Here is a 21094-nt window from a genome sequence, read left to right as displayed (position 1 = left end):
AAATTTAAGGAGGCCTGTCAAATTCTTATCAACCACCCTAATCTTAGCAATAATGATGGTCTAAAAATCCCAAGAATATGGAAGGCACACATTCTACCCACATAACCTTTTTGTCTAAGAGTTAATTATAAATAGGACTGTATATAATCCAGTAGAAAGGCTTATACGTTGGTCAGACATAACTGGTAATTAGTTTACGGAATTAACAACGCATATAAAGTATATTAATTAAAGGTAACTTTAATGAATAACTTCTATATTTCGGCAACGTCACATTGCCATCTTCAGGAACATAAAGATACGGTATGTGCACGCAGGCACTAACACAAAGCAAATTGGGAAGAAAGCAAGAAACTAATATTGTTCCTAAAGTCCTAATGGTGCCCTCTTGCAGGCTAATTTAGTAGTCTTGGCAGTTGGGCTGAAGTTCTCATAATGTAAGTCTCCCAAATTTGGGGTAGTTTTATGCACCCAAATTTGTTGAGGTTAGGAACGTTTTTTAGAGCTGCTGAAGATTCTTTGAATAATCTTTCGTATTTAAACTTGCTGCGATGAATTATTTTTGTTTTCTTCCAATGAATTTTATGGTGGGTATCTAAGGCATGGTCTGCCAGCCCAGAGCGGCTGTACTGGTGAAACCGGATGTACTCTTGGTGTTCTGAAATCCTGATGTTTGTTGTTCTGCCTGTTTGGCCAAAGTAGGACAATTTGCAGCTGCAAGGGACCTGGTATACACCTGGTAGGTCTAGGGGAAGTGGTTGGTCTTTGGTAGAGCGGATAAGGGATGTCAACTTTTTATATGGTCTGTAACAGGAAGTAAGGTCATATTTTTTTGAGGATATTGGTTATTTTCTCAGAGGTGCCCTGGATGTAGGGGATGGTGATAGCCTTGGTGTAATCTTTATTGTGGAGGGGGGGGGTTGTGGTTTACTGGTTTTAGTATTTTGGGGATTTTCTTGGGGTTATAGCCATTGGCTAAGAAAGTGTTGAGGATGTGGTTTAGTTCAGTAGTTAGGGCCTTATCATCTGAGCAGATTAATTTTGCCCTGTTATATAGTGTTTTTATAACCCCATATTGTTGTGAGGGGGGAGGGACTGCTGGTGAATGTATCTGCCAGTATGGGTGGGTTTTCTGTGAACAGAGAAAACCAAAGATCCATCAAGCTGGCGGGTGATTAAAGTGTCTAGGAAGGGGAGGGTGTTGGTTGTTTAAGTGTGTTAGGAAGGAATGGAGTGTGTCTGAGCCATGTGGCCAAATAGCAAACACATCATCCACATAATGAAGCCAAATAGTGGGTTTTTGTGGGGCAGAGTTTAAGGCTTCCTCTTCAAATGTCTCCATAACGAAATTGGCCAAGGGTGGGGAAGGTGGTGAACCCATGGCTGTCCCCTCTATCTGTTTGTAGAACTTTCCTTGCCAAACGAAATAGCCTGAGTTCATTGTGAACTGAAATAGGGCTGAGATATCGGGAGGAAACTTGGCTTGGATGAGTTCTAGGGTTTCTTTGAGTGGGACATTAGTGAATAGGGAGGAGACGTCAAAACTAACCATTATGTCAGTGTGTTGGAGTGTGAGGTTTTCTATACTGGCTTTAAAGTGGGCTGAGTTTTTTATGTGTGATGGTGTGTTGCCAGTGTAGTGTGCGAGCATTTTGGCTGAATGTTTGACTAATTTTATGTGGGGGAATCAATGCCATCCACTATGGGACGCAATGGCACATTTTGTTTATGTATTTTTGGGAGTCCATATAATCGGGGGGGGGGGGGTTATAGTTATAAGGTTTTAGTTTGTTGGTGACTTCCACAGTTCCTTCACCACTACAGCCACTCTGGGCTGGCAGACCATGCCTTAGATACCCACCATAAAATTCGTTGGAAGAAAACAAAAATAATTCATCGCAGCAAGTTTAAATACGAAAGATTATTCAAAGAATCTTCAGCAGCTCTAAAAAACGTTCCTAACCTCAACAAATTTGGGTGCATGAAACTACCCCAAATTTGGGAGACTTTCATTATGAGAACTTCAGCCCAACTGCCAAGACTACCAAATTAGCCCGCAAGAGGGCACCATTAGGACTTTAGGAACAATATTAGTTTCTTGCTTTCTTCCTCATTTGCTTTGTGTTAGTGCCTGCGTGCACATACCATATCTTTATGTTCCTGAAGATGGCAATGTGACGTTGCCGAAATATAGAAGTTATTCATTAAAGTTACCTTTAATTAATATACTTTATATGCGTTGTTAATTCCGTAAACTAATTACCAGTTATGTATATAATCCAGGATCTTAACTCTCATGTTAAATTAGAACACCACTTTTGCTTTAATAAAACTATCTATATGAAATTGTTCTCTGATGATGTTATAAATAGAATATAACGTTGATAAAGTTATATTATTATTTTATTTTATTTTCTCACTAGAGGTCAGGCCAGTAGAATAACTCTTGATTAAATAATTGTCTCTTTGGCATACTGTTTGAAATGTAATGTAGATTGTCTCTGTATATATATATATATATGTGTGTATAATCTAGATCAGGCATGGCCAACTTCATTCTATACGAGGGCCAGTATATGATGAGCAGTAGCGTCACGGGCCGCACACTTTTAGACAGAACTTAAATAAAAATAAACTCTGCATTTTTGTATTAAATTACTATATTTGTTAAATCATTTTACTACTGAGAGAACAATATAAAATACTTGATTTATTTAAATATAAGTTATTAAATTAAATTTAATTACATATTTCTATATATATCTATAATATATATATATGTGAAAAGTTTTTTTTTACCTTTGGGATAATATATATTAAGGATACCAAGTAATTTTATAAAGTTGGTTTTTTTTACTCCTTCTCCCAAGTAAGCAAAACAGTTAAGTTTGCACCTGAACTTAGTTCAAGTCTAAAGGTAGTGCAACACCAGGGCAACTTGTTGTAAAGGTGGGTAAAGTTCTGATCACTATTCTTAGTATTTCCCATAATGTAAAACACATTTCACTAAGAGATGTATACTGTTATACATTATGGGTGTGGGGGGGGGTCACTACCCAGACGGTTTCAACCTTTTTTGAGGTCTCCTCAGTGAGTAGCTAGACCCTGAAATACCAAGGTTTTTAGTAATACAGAGCCTTATCAACTTTACCTATACAAGTTGCTACAAGGTACTTTTACTTTGAATAAGGAACTCTGGATGAGATAAAGATGTGAAAAGTTTTTTACCTTGGGGATGATATATATTAAGGATACCAAGTAATTACTAAAAACATTGGTATTTCAGGGTCTAGCTACTCACTGAGGAGACCTCAAAAAAGGTTGAAACCAGTCTGGGTAGTGACCCCCCCCACACACACCCATAATGTATAACATTATACATCTCTTAGTGAGATGTGTTTTACATTATGGGAAATACTAAGAATAGCGATCAGAGCTTTACCACCTTTACGAGTTGCCCTGGTGTTGCACTACCTTCAGATTTGAACTACGTTCAGGTGCAAACTTAACTGTTTTGCATACTTGGGACAAGGAGAATTTATTCAATTGACATCCTACCATACCAGCTTTGTTGATTCTGTTGTCTATTTCCATATTTAATTTACCATCTTCACTAAAAATAGTGACTAAGTAGCTGAAATGTTTTACTTGTTCCACAGGTTCTCCATTCACAATGCAGTTGACATCTTCAATGCTTCTGCCTATTTTCATTATCTTTGTCTTGTTATTGCTGACCTTCATACCATATCTATTACAACAGTTATGCAATTTAGTCAGGGGATCTTGCAGGCTTGTAGCGGATTTATTTATAAGTATAACATCGTCTGCATAAAGAAAAGAGCTGACATCAACATCTCCAATTTTGATATCACGTTTAATACCACTTTCCTTCGTAATGTGATCCATATAGATAATGAATAAGAGAGGGGATAATGTACATCCTTGTCTGACACCAGATTTAACATTAAACCATCGTCCTGTACTTCCTTCAATTCTAACTGCTGACTTACAACTCAAATAAAGACTAAGTATTGCTTGATATAATGCCCCATTGACACCATATAACTGTAGCGTATTGAATAGCTTCTCTCTTGGCACCTTGTCGTATGCCTTTTCCAGATCGACAAAACTTAAATATAGATCTTTGTTATATTCCCATGCTTTCTGAACTATTTGTCGTAAAGTGAAGATCTGATCCTGACAGCCTCTAATTTGGCCTGAATCCAGCTTGTTCTTCCCAATTCTTCTCAACCATTTCTCAAGTACACTTGCATAAATCTTGCCAGGAACACTCAGTAGGGAAATACCTGTAATGTGAGAATTACAGAGGTATATCCCTACTGAGTGTTCCTGGTAAGATTTATGCAAGTATATTTGAGAAACGGTTGAGAAGAATTGTGTAAGAAAAGTTTGGCGAAGTAATTCAAAGTAATTACTCCATACTTCACGGATATCATTTTCTCCAGTTTCATGTCACCTTTATCATCTTTAAGACTCTTTCCTCCATTTCTGAGCTTCTTCAACAATCTCCAAAATAACTTACCATCTTCTTGATGTTTATTTTCTATGTTCTTACCAAAATCTTCCGATGACTTTTGTTTAACTTGTTTTACACAGTGTTTAGCTTTCTTACATTTGTCTCTGTGTTCTCTAAGACCACAAGCTGATTTATTTGCTAGGATCTTTTGATATGCTTTCTTCTTTTCCTTCACTGCCTCTTTAAGTTTCTGTGTCCACCATGTAGTTCTAATTTTTCTATCCTTACAGACAACTTCACCACATGCCTCTCTAGCTGAATCAATCAGGATTTTCTTCAAAGCTTGCCACTGAATCTCCAAGGTTTGTTTCCCGTTCTCAAACTCTTTCATTTTTTCTTCAATAATCTTTGTGTATTTTAGTCTACAGTTCACATCTGAGAGCTGCTCAACTTTTATTCACTTTAAAACTTTCTTACACGTTATTATTTTTTGAATATGAAATTTAATTTTATCCTACTCAAGACTAAATAGTGATCACTTCCAATTTCAAATCCTCTGTACACTCTGGTGTCCTGCACCAGGGAGAGAAACATCACTGTCAGCAATAACATAGTCTATGAGACTTCTTATTCCTTGCCTCTTTTCTCCATGTGAATTTGTGCATATTTTTATGTTGGAACATGATGTTAGTAATAACCAGTCCATGTCCTGAGCAGAAATCCAACAGGTAATTGCCATTATTATTAGCTTTGCTCTTTTCTCCAGATTTTCCCAAAATATTTTTGTGTCTGACAATCTTTTCCTACTCTGCTATTTAGATCCCCAACAAGGACCAACTTTTCCTTTTTCATTGTATCAGTTGCTTTCTCTAAAGCCTCAAAAAATTCCTCCACTTCTACCTTAGTACCCTAGTAGAGCCTTCTGTTCGATCATAGGCACAAATAAGTCTCATTGTCCAGTTCCCCATTCTGATATCTGCCCACATCACTCTACTTGAGATTGCCTGCCATTCAAGAAGGTTAGCCTCATATTTAGTGTTTAATACTATGGCCACTCCTTCTTTTCCTTGATTGTCATTGCCTGAATATAACATTTTGTATTTATTGCTCAGAAAGGTCTCACCAGTTTTGTCTTTTTGTTTCAGTCACCCCTGTTATGTCAATCTGGTACTTATCTAATTCCTCAGCTAGCTCCATTTCTTTGCCATTCAGACTTCTTATGTTGATAGTACTGATCTTTAACTCTGGTGATGTTATGTTGGGGTGTGTTTTAAGATTTGATCCAGTAGCTGACTTTTCGCTGTTCGCCCTGGTTCCCTGGCAAAAACAGTGGGGGGCCTTGTTTAACCAAGCGACCACCTCCAGCCAGCATGAAATTTTGTCATGTTGTACCATCATTTTGTATTTTGGTTTAAGCCAATAAGAATACAATTTGGATGGCTAAATCCCAAATTGCCAGCCCATCCTCGTTCGTTCAGTATCCAGGTAGATACCCAATAGGGTGCACCACGAGAACATGAGGATTGGACATTAGGTCAGAAGCCCTGGTCTCCGCATTCCTTTAAAGGCTATGTGGCAGTCTCCTCTCAGTTATACAGCTTTGACCCTTAAGCACCCCACATCACATCCTAAATATTCAAAATGTGTTACTTTTTCTAAAGTTTGGTTTTCAATTACTATTTTAGTTCATATGGGATATTTACCACAGAATGCCATAGTTTTAGTTTCCTTTAATGAAATTCTTAAATTGTATTCACTAGTTAGTTGCTATAAATTGTGAACGGCAAAAGCATTGGATTTACTGTTGTATGATATTTCTTCCTGGGTTTGCTATAGTAGATTTCCACTTTCTTATTAGATCATCTATCTATCTATCTATGTATATCACCAGAGGAATTTGAATAAGCATTCAGTCCTTCAAAATATGCAACAACAACAACAACAGCAATTACATCATCCGGAATCTGAGTAATACTGGTCCTTAGAAGACACCATACCCTCACACCTAGAGCACTCTGGAAGAGGAGCACTAATAAGAGCACGACACACACACATTAACTTTGCAGATGCACCCACAAAGTATTTCTTCTCACTGGAAAAACGCCAACAAGAGTGCACCACTATATATGCTATTAAGAACAGATAGTGGAAATATCATAGAAAATCATGACAAAATCCTCTTATATACCTTGCAGTACTACAAAAATTTCTTTGTAGTACTGCAAGATTGGATGCCACAAATATAATTCTCTCTGATGTGAAAAGACTATCACCAGCAACTAGGCATAACACAGAACTCCCCGTCAAGCTACATGATTTGACAACTGCTTGCACCTCTTTACCTAAAGATAAATCTCCTGGCATAGATGGGCTCACCACTGAATATTACCAGTCCTGGGAACAGCTTGGACCTATCCCTCTACAGAGCATATGGCGACGCCAATACCAATGGCTTCCCACTCAATATGACAACATCTGTTATTAAATTATTCCAAAGAAAGGAGGTGCGACAAAATTAGGGAACTGGAGACCCATCTCCATCATAAACACAGACTGTAAAATAATATGAAAAGCCATTGCCAACAAACTTAAACCCGCTCTGAATGAAGTAATAAATAGGCATCAGAGCTATTCTATCCCTGGATAATCTATCCACGAAAACTTACACCTCATAAGGGATCTCATAAGCATAGCTAACTACAAAAGTGAAACAATGGGTCTTGTAACACTAGACCAAGAAAAAGCTTTCAACTGCACCTATACCTATTCAGCTGCTTGAAAGCCTTTGGCTTTAGCTCAGGCATCATTCATTCTATTAAGATGTTGTATACCAAAGCACACTTTTGCATGAAAATAAACAACAGACTTACCATAACTGTACCATACAGCAGAGGTATTAAACAGGGCTGTCCACTTTCCAGTCCTCTTTACACAATTGCTATTGAGCTGTTTTTGTGTAGATTAAGCATGCTGCTTAGGGCATCCTGTCCTAAACTTTCCTACCAAACCATAACCCTGACAGCATATGCTGATGATGTTACAATTATAGCCTGCAAAGAAGAGGATTTCCATAACATACGAACAGCATACCAACAATACCAAGCAGCCTCAGGAGCCAAACTAAATGCACATAAAACCACAGGACTGTGGCGTGGCAAATGGACCAACCAAACCGATTCCCCAATATCTGGTCCGCAGAGGGAAACAAATACCTGGAGATTTACCTAGGAAACACTCCCTCTTATGTGGATAAGAACCGGTAAACACTAAATAAACGTCTCAAGCAAGTACTAGGAAAGTGGACAGCAATATGAGCTTCTGCTTCCACAAGAGGGAGAACAAAAGTTGTTAACCAAATAGCCACCGGTGTTCTTTGGCATACACTAAAGATTTTCACGCCACCAGTGCAATTCATCACACAAATAAAGTCAACCATCTATCAATTCATATGGAACAAAACAAACACTGGCTTTCCTACTCCAAGCTATGTACTTCTCTCAAAGATGGAGGACAAAACTTGACCTCCATTCATAACAGGATAACAACGTTCCACACTCGATTTCTCCTTTATTTATTTATCCTTATGGCTACATGAAAACTGGTAAGTGAAAAGTACAATCGCAAATTATGAAAATCTTAACATATAAAAGTTCATTACATAAAAGGCACAAGCCAGGGTGTCTTTTATGTAATGCATTTTATTGGAAAATCAGGCTGAGTAGATACACCCTGTAAAGGCTGCTTTTCAAGCCACTATGCCTGATAGCATAATGGAAGAGGGGCTTATCCCTCTTAACTCAGAAGATCCGGTGCCTATCTTTCTAATAAGAACTAATAATTCATGGGAGAAACTTACACCCAGCAACACCAACAAAATCTACAGCACTCGAACACAACAGTCGAACCAAAGCATTTTGTTGGAAAATCCTGCAGCATTGCACCAAACACTATTTCAATGGGACCTACCATATCGCACAAGTATGACAAGGCTGCATGTTCTCACAACACTTCACAACATAAAAGTAGCTGTATCCGACGTTTAAGTAGAGAGCAGTTGTGTCTTGTGTGAAAAAACTTGATCCATTAGAGGAGGCCCATTTCACACTGTATCATCATCTTCTAACATGATGAGGAGTTCTGCTGATACTATGACGAGGACTATGAGAGTAACTAGGAGAATAACGTCTTCGTGGTGAGACGGGACCGTGATCTTCTGCTGGTTCCTCCATAACCACTGCCACCATCATACCAACTACAGGTCAAGGTCCAGGCTGGAAAGCCAATTCAAGGCCTCATCCATCACCTTGTGGATGTCCTGTAGGCCACCACCATGAAATTGGCACCTTGGGCAGTCGTACACAATATGAGTAATCGTCTGAGCCACAGGGGAACAATCACAATAAGGGTGATCTGACAGCTCCCATTTATGTAGAAGATAGCCATATCTGCCCTGACTAGTTCTGATCCTGTTTATGGATGACCAAATCTTCCTAGGTAGATCAAAACCAGGCTGCAGAGCACAGGGATCTTCTACTAGGAAGCTGTTTGTTGGGAGATTGTTGGACCAGTATTCTCTCCATATGTCAGATATTGATGGCAGCGCAGCTGAAGAGAGTTCATCCATAGACCAGAGAGGCTTTCTAGATTTGAGGTGAAGACTAGGTGGGTTTATGAGAGTCTGGGGTAGGTTGGAGTGAGTTGCTCATTACTTTATTAAATTCCTTAATCGAGGCTTGTCTTCTCCGTATGTGTGGTGGAGCAATGTTAGATAAAACAGGCAGCCAGGAGAGAGGGGTGCTTCTCACTGTCCCACTAATTGTGCACATGGTAGAGTTCAGCTGAGTGTCTATAATGTTAGTGTGTGTACTTCTTTCCCAGACAGGGGCACAATATTCTGCTGCAGAGAATGCGAGGGCTAGTGCAGACGACCTTAGGACTTCTGCACCACAACCCCAGGTTGTGCCAACAAGCCTTGAAATGATGTTATTTCTGGTTTTAATTTTATTGGAGAGGTTGATGATGTGCCTTTTATAGGTTAGGTTTCTGTCCAGGCTCACTCCAAGGTATTTTGGGTGAGGCTCATGTTCTACCATTTTTCCTCAGAAGGAAAGGTTGAGTTGTCGATTCGCCTCTGCATTGTACAGGTGAAATACTGAGGACAGTGTTTTGTTGGATTTGGCTTCAAGTACCACTGCTTGAAGTACTCTTCCTGAGTGTTCAGGTCTGTATTCAAGGTTGGTAAAGGAGGTGGATTGATCTAAGATCACTAGGTCATCGGCATATATATACTTGCTTGATCTGGTATGAGGTAGATCATACACATAGATGTTAAAAAGTATAGGGGATAACACAGAGTCCTGAGGAAGACTGTTGTGAAGGAATCTGGGTCTGCTCTTTTGTCAATCCCCTGATTTCTCCTTAATACCCTACAACAGGAAACAGCACATAAATGCACCACTCACTGAATATATATTTTTTCACTTCTGCCACTAGAGGTCTCTCTCTCTCCACAACCTTAAGAATGACAACAGTGCACGTGAAAGTGAATCTAGCAAATTTCTACAAATATGCCTTACGAAGATGGAAGAAACTAAACCTCCAGCACACAGTGAAGACTGCATCCCTTCCTGAAATCCTCATGGAACCCATCTTCCACAACACGATGGTAAGGAAGCCGATCACTCAAAAAGAGATTTTCTTTCCTCCATGGAGCTGGTGAGGCGTTAGGATCTTGGGTGACATTCTTTCTCCAAGCCTCACCTGGCACTTTCAAAAATCGCTCGAAAACCTGGAATATGGAAATCAGGCTGAGTAGATGCACCCTGTAAAGGCTGCTTTTCAAGCCACTATGCCTGATAGCATAACGGAAGAGGGGCTTATCCCTCCTAACTCAGAAGATCCGGTGCCTATCTTTCTAATAAGAACTAATAATTCATGGGAGAAACTTACACCCAGCAACACCAACAAAATCTACAGCACTCGAACACAACAGTCGAACCAAAGCATTTTATTGGAAAATCCTGCATCATCGCACCAAACACTATTTCAATGGGACCTACCATATCGCACAAGTGCCATCAAACCCGATGCAGATATTCATTGGAGAATTTGGCACAATGTATTACCCACTCTAACTATATTATGAAAATGTAACTCAGATAACTGCCTGTTCTGCTACTGATCAGGAACAGTCCAGCATATCTACTTGGAATGCCCAGTCAACACCCAGTTAATCAGTTTGTCTTGGGAAATGGCAGCTTTCACCTGTGGTAGTTTTCATACAGAAGAGGAGTATTTCAATTTTATCCATGCAGAGTCAAATAATTATTCATTCTGCAATTACCTCTTCATCACTGTGAAAGTGGTAATATACAGCTTCTATCTCAGACATACAAGACGAGACAGCACAGCAACTTCACAGAGAGAGGCAGCTGACTAACTCCTTGCAGCCTTCAAACAAAAGGTGAGAAGTCGGATTCTATACGAGCATCACCACCACAGGCAAAACAACACCTTAGATCTTTCCCACCAAGACTGGAATCCATGGAATCAACTCATGGCTGAGTAGGGCAACTTCATCTTAGTCCACTTTCCAGCATAGAAGTGGTTCCCCCCCCCCAAGAAAGGGGGAAGAAAGCTTTTTTTGTGCTTAACAGTGCAAATATTAATCATCTGTTTCACTCATGTAAATAGATAATATTGTCCTATAGCAACAGTTATGTTCTTCCACATACATGTCAGATTTTATGTTCTTATACAGTATCATGTCAAAATAACTGTTAATGGCTTTAATTTAAAAAAAAAAAATGTAATTCACTTTATAACTGATATTTCAATGTAACATACCTCAAAAGTATGAGCATGTAACCTCTCTGCCTGACTGCAGAGAATCAAAAACTGTTAATCCTGTACATAAGATTGTTATGTTTACAATAAAAAAAATCTCTCTCTCGCTATATATATATATATATATTTATTAAATAAGAGAAAGGCTATATCCTAGTCTGATAAGCTTCTTATAATTCCACCATCTCCAATAAATCCATTTTATTATTATTATTATTACTCAGGTCTCCATGGAGTCAAGAGACTCGTCATGGGAGGGCCTTCCTAGGAAACGCAAAGTCGGTAACATAGATAAAAAATTCCCTAGGATTTTCTTTGGATCTTAGTGCCAATCTCTTCTCATATTCCAGTTTTGCCTTCCTCACCATACTATTCACTCTCCTGGCCTGCTTATATTCTTCATGCATCTGCTCTCCACCCCTCTCTTTATATCTCTCCCATAATCTCTTTTTCACCTTCAGTTCCTGTTTGATATTGTTTGTCATCCACTTTACACCAAATTGTGTCATACACTTGACTATTGCTGCTAACAAATATTCCTTCACAATTTTCCAAGCACTAATGATATCTCACCCATCCAATTCTTCCCTCCGTGGAACTGCCCGAAGTTCATATCTAAGACTATTATAATTACCTGCCTTATAATTCCACATACGTTACCTTTTCTTTGATACTCCTGCGTGTCTATTCATCTTCCAATTTAAAACCACATGATCACTCTCTCTCCAACTGGGGTGGAGAGAGATATCATCTCAGTTATTATCAGCTCTTCTGATGCACCTTTGGTTATGCTATAATCAAATCTCTTGAACCTGTTATTCTCTCTATTACATGTTGCCTAAGACATTTGTCCCTCAAAATTTCTAGAAATTCCATTCCCTTATTACTACATGCATTTTCCTCTTCCCAGCATATACTGTTGTAGTTAAAATCTCCCAAAACAATCATTCTTCTTTCGCTTGCCAGGCTCATCTGCCTAAACATCTCCTGCTCCCCACCCCTCTGTGCTCATTGGCTTGTAGCAACACCCCACTAAATATCCTGTCTTGCTCACCTTTACCTTACACCATATGCTTTCAAAACCATTAGTGTCGCTGCCTTCCAAAGCCTCTACTCTTAGAGGACATAAGTCATTACTTATCATAAGCAGTACTCCACCACCATATTTTCCCTTCCTATCCTGCCAAAAAATGCTGTACCCACTTCTATTCCAGTTATTATATCATCTTCTGTCAACCATGTCTCTGAGATCCCAATAATCTTTGGCCAGGCTCATACTATCAGTGCCACCAATTCATCTCCTTTATGCCGGATACTCCTGGCATTAGTATAAAGCATAAAAATGTCACTGCTTCTATACCTATCATTATCTCCTCCAGACCACACTGGACTCAGTGTTACCTGATGTCATCCCCCCCCCTATCCCCAAGCACCCATTCCCACAAGAGGCCACCCCCCTGCTACCATCCACCCTGGGAATTCTAGTTTCCCTGCATTGACACACTGACTTGTTCAGAAAACAGCACTCTCTCCAGATGCCTACATCCTTCCTCATTCAAATGCAAGTGATCTCTCGCATACAGTTCCTTTCTGTCCTCAAATGCCCTCCAAGCATACACGCATTCCAGTCCTTTCTTCTGACACATTCTGGCTATTATGCTATTCATTATTACTGCTCCTCTGCTTAGCTTATCACTATCATACCTAGGCATATCTGTGCAAAACTCACACACAATCTTTCCTCTTTGCATTTTGTTTTGTACAACCTCAAGCAAGAATCTCAGATCTCTCGGCAAATGATTTACATTGCCTCTCAAGTCATTTGTGCCCACCATCACAATCATCTCATCTACCCTTTCATCCCACTTAATTGCTATAGCCACACACTCTTTTTCTCATTTCTACATTATTTATATCTTTATCTTTTATTTCTTCTTTACTGAGGGATGGATTTTACCATTCTTCTTTTGAGATTCCTGGAGTTTCTGCTACCTCTTTTTCTGATTTATTCAAATATTTTATTAATTTATAAGCAGTGTTTTGATGGCCATGTAAATCATTTTCAATATTACTAATAAATCTATCACAAGATTCTTGGTGAGCTTTCTTTGCAATATTTCTTTTAGTTCTGTAAATTCTAGTGATGCAGGTGGCAATTGATGCAAAGACATTAGTCTCTATATACAAGTAGCTGAAGTTACTTCAACTATTTATATATAGCTACTTCACTAACTTCAACTATTTATATATAGCTACTTCACTAACTTCAGCTACTTAAGTTACTTCATGTACAAACTTTGTTTGCTCCACTTGGATAAAGAATGAAACCGAGAATATAATTTCTTGGCATCTTTAATTTATAGTATAACTAAAAAAAATTTTCAACACCTATCTCTAATCCAGAGTATTTTAGGAATAAGCTGTGACACCTTTTGTCTACTTGTATATGGAAATATAACTTTTGCATTTCTTCAACCTTGGTATCACTTCTGAGTCTTTCTCCCATTGATAAGACCTCGATAAAGGTTGAAGCATTCTAGGAGATATCAAATTTTTCACTAGTTTGTGTATACCATCCACTTAATGAAATATTCAGTCTGTTTTTGCTATGAGAGATTTTTTAAATGGTTTCATTGTCTTAATTCAATGTAGTCTTATAGTCAACTGCAGAGATGACTAGAGAGCAATCCGAGGCAGAGAAGATCAACTGAAGGTGGTTATTAACCACTCAGATAAGATTAATCATGTAGGTATCAGGCATCTTTGTACTTGAGTTTCAATTGGTCTTTTGGTCATTCATCTATATGAGATTGGTGAAAAAGGAAAACTGATAGCCTTTGGCTATATTATGATATAAAAGAGCTGAGGCCTTTTCTCTATCTATCTGTCTTTTTTTTCTCCTAATACTGTCAAGGTCTCTTTCACCCCTTTACTTACCACTCTAGGCCTATGCACCCCTTTGCTATTTCACTTCAATAAAGATTGAAATTGATGTGGGTAAAAACCTGCTATCCAGTATTAAATGAGTCTATACCAATTCAGCTACCGCCCACCTAGTTAATGGGTTCATATCAGACCCAGTCAAAATTCAAAAAATAGTTAAGCTAGATTTCCCTCTTAGTCCATTGTTTTTTGCACTGGTTCTTGAACCTTTCTTACAGGAAGTCAACAATACATGTGCTATGTGAGGAATAACAGTTTCTTCAACTAGGAAGGAAAATAAAGTATTAGCATATGCTGATAATGTAATAGGCACTTTGAAGGATAATGATTCCAAATACTTTTGAGTATTTTGGAAAAAAATTAAGCAAATTAACTGCTAATGCAGACAAGACAAAAAAGTTTTTGGAAACTGGGATCTTGGAGGCATTCCTTTTTCACTAAGCTCTAAGAGAGAACCCCTCATTATAGTTAGAATTCCCTTCTCCACTTACCTAATATTACCATTTCAAGAACTTGTGTACATGAACACTGAAACCTTAGAAACTGGGCCACTTTCCTTTTCTTTTAAAATCATAGTGCTTAAAAGCATAATCTTTCCTGCTCAGTTGTACATAACAAATATTACAAACATCACAGAAGCTGAAAAAAGTCAGTTATATAGTAAGACTGTGCAATTTTTTTGGTCCTGCCAATACCAAGAAGTTAAAAAGGAATTTCTTCAACTATCAAAGAAGCATGGAGGATTTGTGCTTCCAGTTTTAAAATTCTGCTATTTAAGCAATACAGCTTCAAAAATCCATAAAATGTTGCAGACCAATCACATATGTACACATTCTCTGGTACTACCTTGGTTTTCATCTTCTAAGATTGCTACAACATTCTGGCATTGTCATTCTTTCCATTAAAAAAAAGTAAAATTTGGTATAAAGAAATGTTTATGCCAAATTGTATAAACATTTGTGTGCAGATAAAAGTAGGCCTCTTTTGCCACTAACTTCCACAGTTGGATACTGACAACATTATTTCATAACAGTATTGTTGAGATCATCTGTTGAGACCAGACCAGACCGGTCTGGGTAATGGCCCTTCAATTAATGTATAGCATTACACATATCCGCAAGGAGATGTGCTTTGCATTATGGGAGATACTGAGACTGAAGTGATGAGAGCTTGGTCCACCTTTGTTATGAGTTGCCTCAGTTTTGAAGTATCTTCAGGCGCAAACTTTGTTTGCTAACACTTGGATAAAGGATTAAACTAATTTATTATAGGTCTAACCAAGTTGAAAATAAACTTTCAACATCTTTCTCTGGATCCAGAGTAATTTAATAATAATTTGGTACACCTTTTGGCAACTCATATAAGTAGAGATGACCTCTATTGCTTTTGCCTTGGTATCTCCACTTCTGGGCCTGACTCCCACTGATGAGACCTCAATAAAGGTCGAAACCAGTCTGGGTAGTGGCCCTTCCCTTAATGCATAGCATTACACATATCTGCAAGGAGATGTGCTTTGCATTATGGAAGATACTGAGACAGGAGTGATGAGAGCTTGGTCCACCTTTGCTACAAGTTGCCTCAGTTTTGGAGTATCTTCAGGCACAAACTTTGTTTGCTAACACTTGGATAAAGAATTACACTAAATTTATTATGATGTGAAGCCGCTATATATAAGTAGCCCAGTCGTGAAATTACTCCACATGCAAACTTTGTTTACTTACACTTGGATGATGGATGAAACCAAGAATATAATTTCTGTGCATCTTTAATTTATAGTATAACCAAATGAAAAAAAAAAATAAATTTCAACTTCAATCTCTAACATTCCCAGTGGCAACATTTAATATGTCTGTTATTCCAAATTGTTTGCTACTGCTGTTTCCAGTAATTCATCTTGTTTTTGCTTTGGATGTTTCTGAGTTTATCTGTTTGTTTTTTTCCAAGAAGAGAATAGGTTACCAACCTCTTGCTTAACCTTCAACCTGGAGGACCAGGATATCTGTCTTAGTCTGGCACTGCTCCCTTGACCTGTGCTGCTAGGATGGCCCTACTAATAGGTATGCTATTGCCAACATAGCTTTCAGACTCTGTGGTGCATGCAAACTCTTCACCATGACAAGGTAGAAATACCATCAAGTTCTTCTTCTGAGTAAAATGATATATATCATTTTTACATAAAGCATAAGTATCATCCTCGAAAATAACTCATTCCAGATTACATACTCAGTTGATCCTAAAACGCTGCATCAAGCCATTAGAAATCCAGCAAAAAATGACACTTGTAAACTTTTAGCCGAACTCTTCAAGAGAATTTATGCACAATACCTTTACTGCATTGTCATGGTCAATAGAAGCTATCAAAATGTTCTACACAAATTGACATCAGAACAAGCCCAGTATCACAGTGATGGTAAAGAAGCACTTAAATTTCCAGTAAGAGGAAGCAGTAAAATGAAGTAAGAGTATCGTGTTTTACATAAGCATAATCTATCACTGGTCAATTTAAAGCAAAGGCTCCTCTAACATAATAAAGCATATAGCAATTTGGATGTATTGGAGAGTGGAAGGAGGCAGAAATTTTTACTGCTAGGGACTGATATCAAAGAGGAATTAAATGTTTCTGGAGAGGTGAATCAAAACAGAACAGTATGTCTTATATTTTATTTAGTAATACTTTGTTTCAATTGTTTTATGACTGTATACTTTAATTGAAAAATTAAAGTACAGTCATTTCCCACAGCTATGTCACCTTCATTTCCAGGAAAGTGGCGTAACTCTAATGTTCACAAGTTGAAGCAGTGCTCTGAAGTTTGATGGTGGTGCAGTTATTACTGAATTAAAAAACCTAATGGTATGAAAACTGGTTTATCAAATGAGTTTGTGTATACTGCTATACAATTATTGCTGGTCAGGTATAGCACTGTGTCATATCTGTGTATCTTCTACAATAGAAGGTGGTGGCATCATGGCACTAAAGAGCCATAACTTTGAAGAAAGTGACATAACTTTGGGGTTAGTGGCAATTCACAAATGTCCATAAGTGTGAAGTTTCATTAGTTGAGGTATGCTTGTACAAATATTGAAATCGTTAAAAAAAAATGGCTGGCTTTGCATATCAGTTTCAAATGTTTCATATTAGCTGCTTACTTTTTTTTGTATAGATATTCCTTGGCCAGTAGAAGAGGAAGCACTATCTAATGAAGCCAAAACTGCCATTGATTTGTTGTTGACTACAGAACCTGAAATTCGCCCAAGTGCTAAAGGTAAAGATTCTGTTTGCTTGTAATAATTGACATTGTTCTGTTTTCAGCAATTAATAGGTGGAATAAATTTTAATTTTTGGAGAAATTTTTACAGCATCTCTCACTATAGAGAAATTATGGGCTATGGTAAGGGGCTTTGTAATTCTGATTGGGTCTTTTTGATAATTTGCTATAATTATTATTATCAGGGAAGTCAGGGACTCACAGAAGGAGGCCTTCATCCCAGCTTGAATACCTTTTCATTGATTCATTCACACTGCCTGCACTCATCACCTCCAGAGGAAAGCCATTCCAATCACTTTCTGTTCGGTAAGAGAAAAATCTAACTGTAATCCCCTTTGTTGACTGCATTCATTCTCAACTTCCATCGATGCATTCTTGTCCTCTCTCCACATTCTATAACATTAAAAATTCTAACAGTATCCTATATAACCATTTCAGAATTTAGAGGTCTCTATCATATCACCCCTCTTTCTCATGTTTGCTAGTATCTACAGTCCACACATTCTCCATCTGTCATCATAATCTACATTCCACAATCCCAATATCGTCTTTAACACTCAACTTTGCACCCTCTCTGCTGTATATGCATCACATTAGAAATAAGTAGACATCTGCACACAGTAGTCAAGGTGCATTCGTATGAAGTCCTTGTAAAAGTGGCAAAATGATAGTCTGCTTGGTGGTGCGGTGCCTAACAGTCATGTGAAACAGTGCTCAGTAGGTAAACAATGTTTTAATTAGTATTCAATTTAAAAAATGTGTTGTAATTCCTGAAGTGTAGTCTATAACTCGCTCTACTCTAACTCGTTTAACCTCTGCAAGCAGTACTAAAAAACTTGCCTATTCAACCCGCTGTTATTCAATGGTTGCCATTGGGCTAGTATACAAGGGGAGTACGTAGAGCAAAGAATAGGATTAACTTTTAACACTAAACTCTATCTAGCATAATAGGAGTCCACTGCAAATTTTGTGAAGAGACTAGTATTGACGTTACATCTGTTATGAAGTGTGCAGATAAATGCAAAAGTAGTTATCATTTTTATTATGCTGGTCTCAACAAAAGCCAATTTAAAAAGTTCTCCAAAGATAGAAAACAAAACTGGAAATGCGCTTCGTGCAAATTCAGCGAACAACAAAGACCTGCTCACTGTTTCAACTTTTTATTCCATGACGGACACCATTTCAGTGCTAGTCAATGCCCATCGGCAACTTCTCACAGGGGTGATGATTCGTGCATTCCAGAGATTAGTAATACAGACAATATATGTATGACGGATTTAATGGGATTAATAAAAGAATTTAAAAAAAAAAAAAGATGTCAATGACTTAAGAAGTTCAACTGAATATACCTCGAACAAAATAGATGGCTTTCTGACTATCATTGCTGCCCTGACACAAGAAGTTAAGGAACTTAAAACAATGTTAAAGAAGTTAAGGAACTTAAAATCTAAAAAATGCAAATATGGAGCTGCATAGTGAGCTGAAAAAAATTCATGAAACAGTGGATGATTTGATTTTGAATCAACAGGCAATTAGCTCAAACCTAGAAATTGTCGATGTTCTTCATGAGCACGTGAAAGTGTGCATGAAATAGCGAAGAAAATTGCACATAAAATCAAGATCAGCTATAATGAAATGATGATATTGAAGCTATACACTATGTTCCTAGTGGGCAGAAAAACAAAGCAATGCCTAACATTATAAAATTTAAAAGTAAAGCGATCAGAGACAAATGGCTAGATGGAAACAAAAGGATCAAATATAGACTAGGTACAACTGATATGTGCGACAATTTTAAGGATAGCAAAATATATTTACACATGCACTTGATTGGAAACCTAAAACACCTACTGTTTATTGCCAAGAAATGTGAAGAAGTCGACTACAAATATTTGGGTCAAACAGGGCAAACTTTTCATGAGAAGAGATGATACATTTAAAATATGGCGAATTAGATGAGAAGAAGACTTGTCTAAACTCCGAGAAAACAGTGAGAGTAATAACTAATTGCGAACAACAATGGCAGATGAGAATAATAACTATGATGTCACTTTTCATAAATGTGTAATTTGTCATGATTCAGTAGAATTAAGAAACTTTTTATCCTCATACACTGTAAGTACTTTGAATATTTTCAATATAAATATAAGAAGTATTTGAGATAAATTAGAACACATTGAATTACTGCTAGACAATTTAAACTATCGGCTAGATGTTCTGATATTAACAGAAATCTGGGTTAAAAATGCTGAAATTGATTTGTACCATTTATGTGGATTTAAAAATTAGCATCAATGTAAAAATTATAACAAATGTGGATGTGTAATTATCTTTATTTGATATTCCATATCTGTTAATAACATTACTAACATAAAAATGAAAACAGCTGAAAATGTCTATTTATATTTAGAACATCGTAATATATATATAATGCCTGTATATAGGTTGCAATGCTACACAGAGTCCAACTTTATACAAGAACTCAAGTGTAGTCGAGATGAGATCAGAAGTGATAATGTTACTCATAATTGGGGATATGAATATTAACTTGCTGAGGAACAGTGGCTCCTCTCAAGATTATCTAGATCTACTTGCTATGCATGGACTTAAACAATATATTAATGTCCCCACTAGAGAATTCAATGGTGGTAGAATGTGCCTAGATCATATATTCAGGAGAACTTTAAGTGGAAACAAAATCCAAGCAGCAGTTCTGACCAACTTATTGCGAATCACATTCCAGTCAGTATTAAAGTGCATTTGCAAGTACAGCACAGAGATAGTACAACCAAAAACATTCCCTACACAACAATTGATTCCAGAGTATTGAAACGTAACGTGAGCACTGTCTACTGGAAAGAGATAATGACGGAAACAAATATTGATACCTCATATCATAAATTTATTGCAATATTAAACAATAAAATACAAGACCCAATTAAAGTTAAAATAATAGGCAGAATGAAAGAAGCAAAGACCTGGATTACACAGGAAATCAGATGCTGCATAAAAATTAGAGATAAAGTGTATAAAAAGTTTAAAAAATACCCACACAATCAATATTAATAACACAGTTTCAAGTGCTATAGAAATCTAATACTCCATAAATTAAAAGAAAGTAAAAACGAATACTACAGTAATGAATTCCTAAAATGCCAAGGAAACCACAGAAAACAATGGAAGTTTACAAATAAATTAATCGGCAAAGATATACACAAACAAACCCTCCCCATACTTAAAGATATCGATAGGAATAGAGAAAATGGAGACAGAGGACTAACTGAAGAATTCAATAATTACTTTGCCATGGTCAGTGAAAGCATTATGAAAAATGCTAAAACCACCGCTCAGAATTGCACTCTCAAGAGAATTGATAAGTCGATATATCTTTTCCTCACTTGTGAAAATAAAATCAAAAGTGTTATAGCTAGCCTAAAAACAACCAAAACTTCAAGATACGATGGTGTTAACACTAGCATTGTGAAATAATGCCAAATGTACATTTTTAACTTATCACTGATGACAGGCACGTTTCCATTGGATTTTAAGAAGACCGTAATTG

General features: G+C 37.3%; 1 protein-coding gene across 7 annotated transcripts in view; it reads left to right on the top strand.

The window, feature by feature from the left end:
* The window catches only part of gwl (serine/threonine-protein kinase greatwall), a 524263-nt gene that overhangs the window by 307992 nt on the left and 195177 nt on the right, over positions 1 to 21094 (top strand). For all 7 annotated transcript variants that reach the window (XR_016549465.1, XR_016549466.1, XR_016549463.1 and 4 more), the window contains exon 12: positions 17428 to 17529. Coding sequence is in view for 3 of the 7 variants with exons in the window: in XM_090404739.1 (XP_090260865.1) it covers positions 17428 to 17529 (102 nt within the window). In the remaining 4 variants the exon portion in view is untranslated. The remainder of the gene's footprint in view (positions 1 to 17427; positions 17530 to 21094) is intronic.

This window comes from Typopeltis vanoorti, chromosome 15 (genome assembly GCF_054136105.1).
Source record: "Typopeltis vanoorti isolate ZY-2024b chromosome 15, IOZ_Tvanoo_1.0, whole genome shotgun sequence".
Taxonomy (NCBI): Eukaryota; Metazoa; Arthropoda; class Arachnida; order Uropygi; family Thelyphonidae; genus Typopeltis; species Typopeltis vanoorti.
Note: the sequence above shows the minus strand (reverse complement) of the source record. Positions and strands in the feature narration are given on the sequence as shown.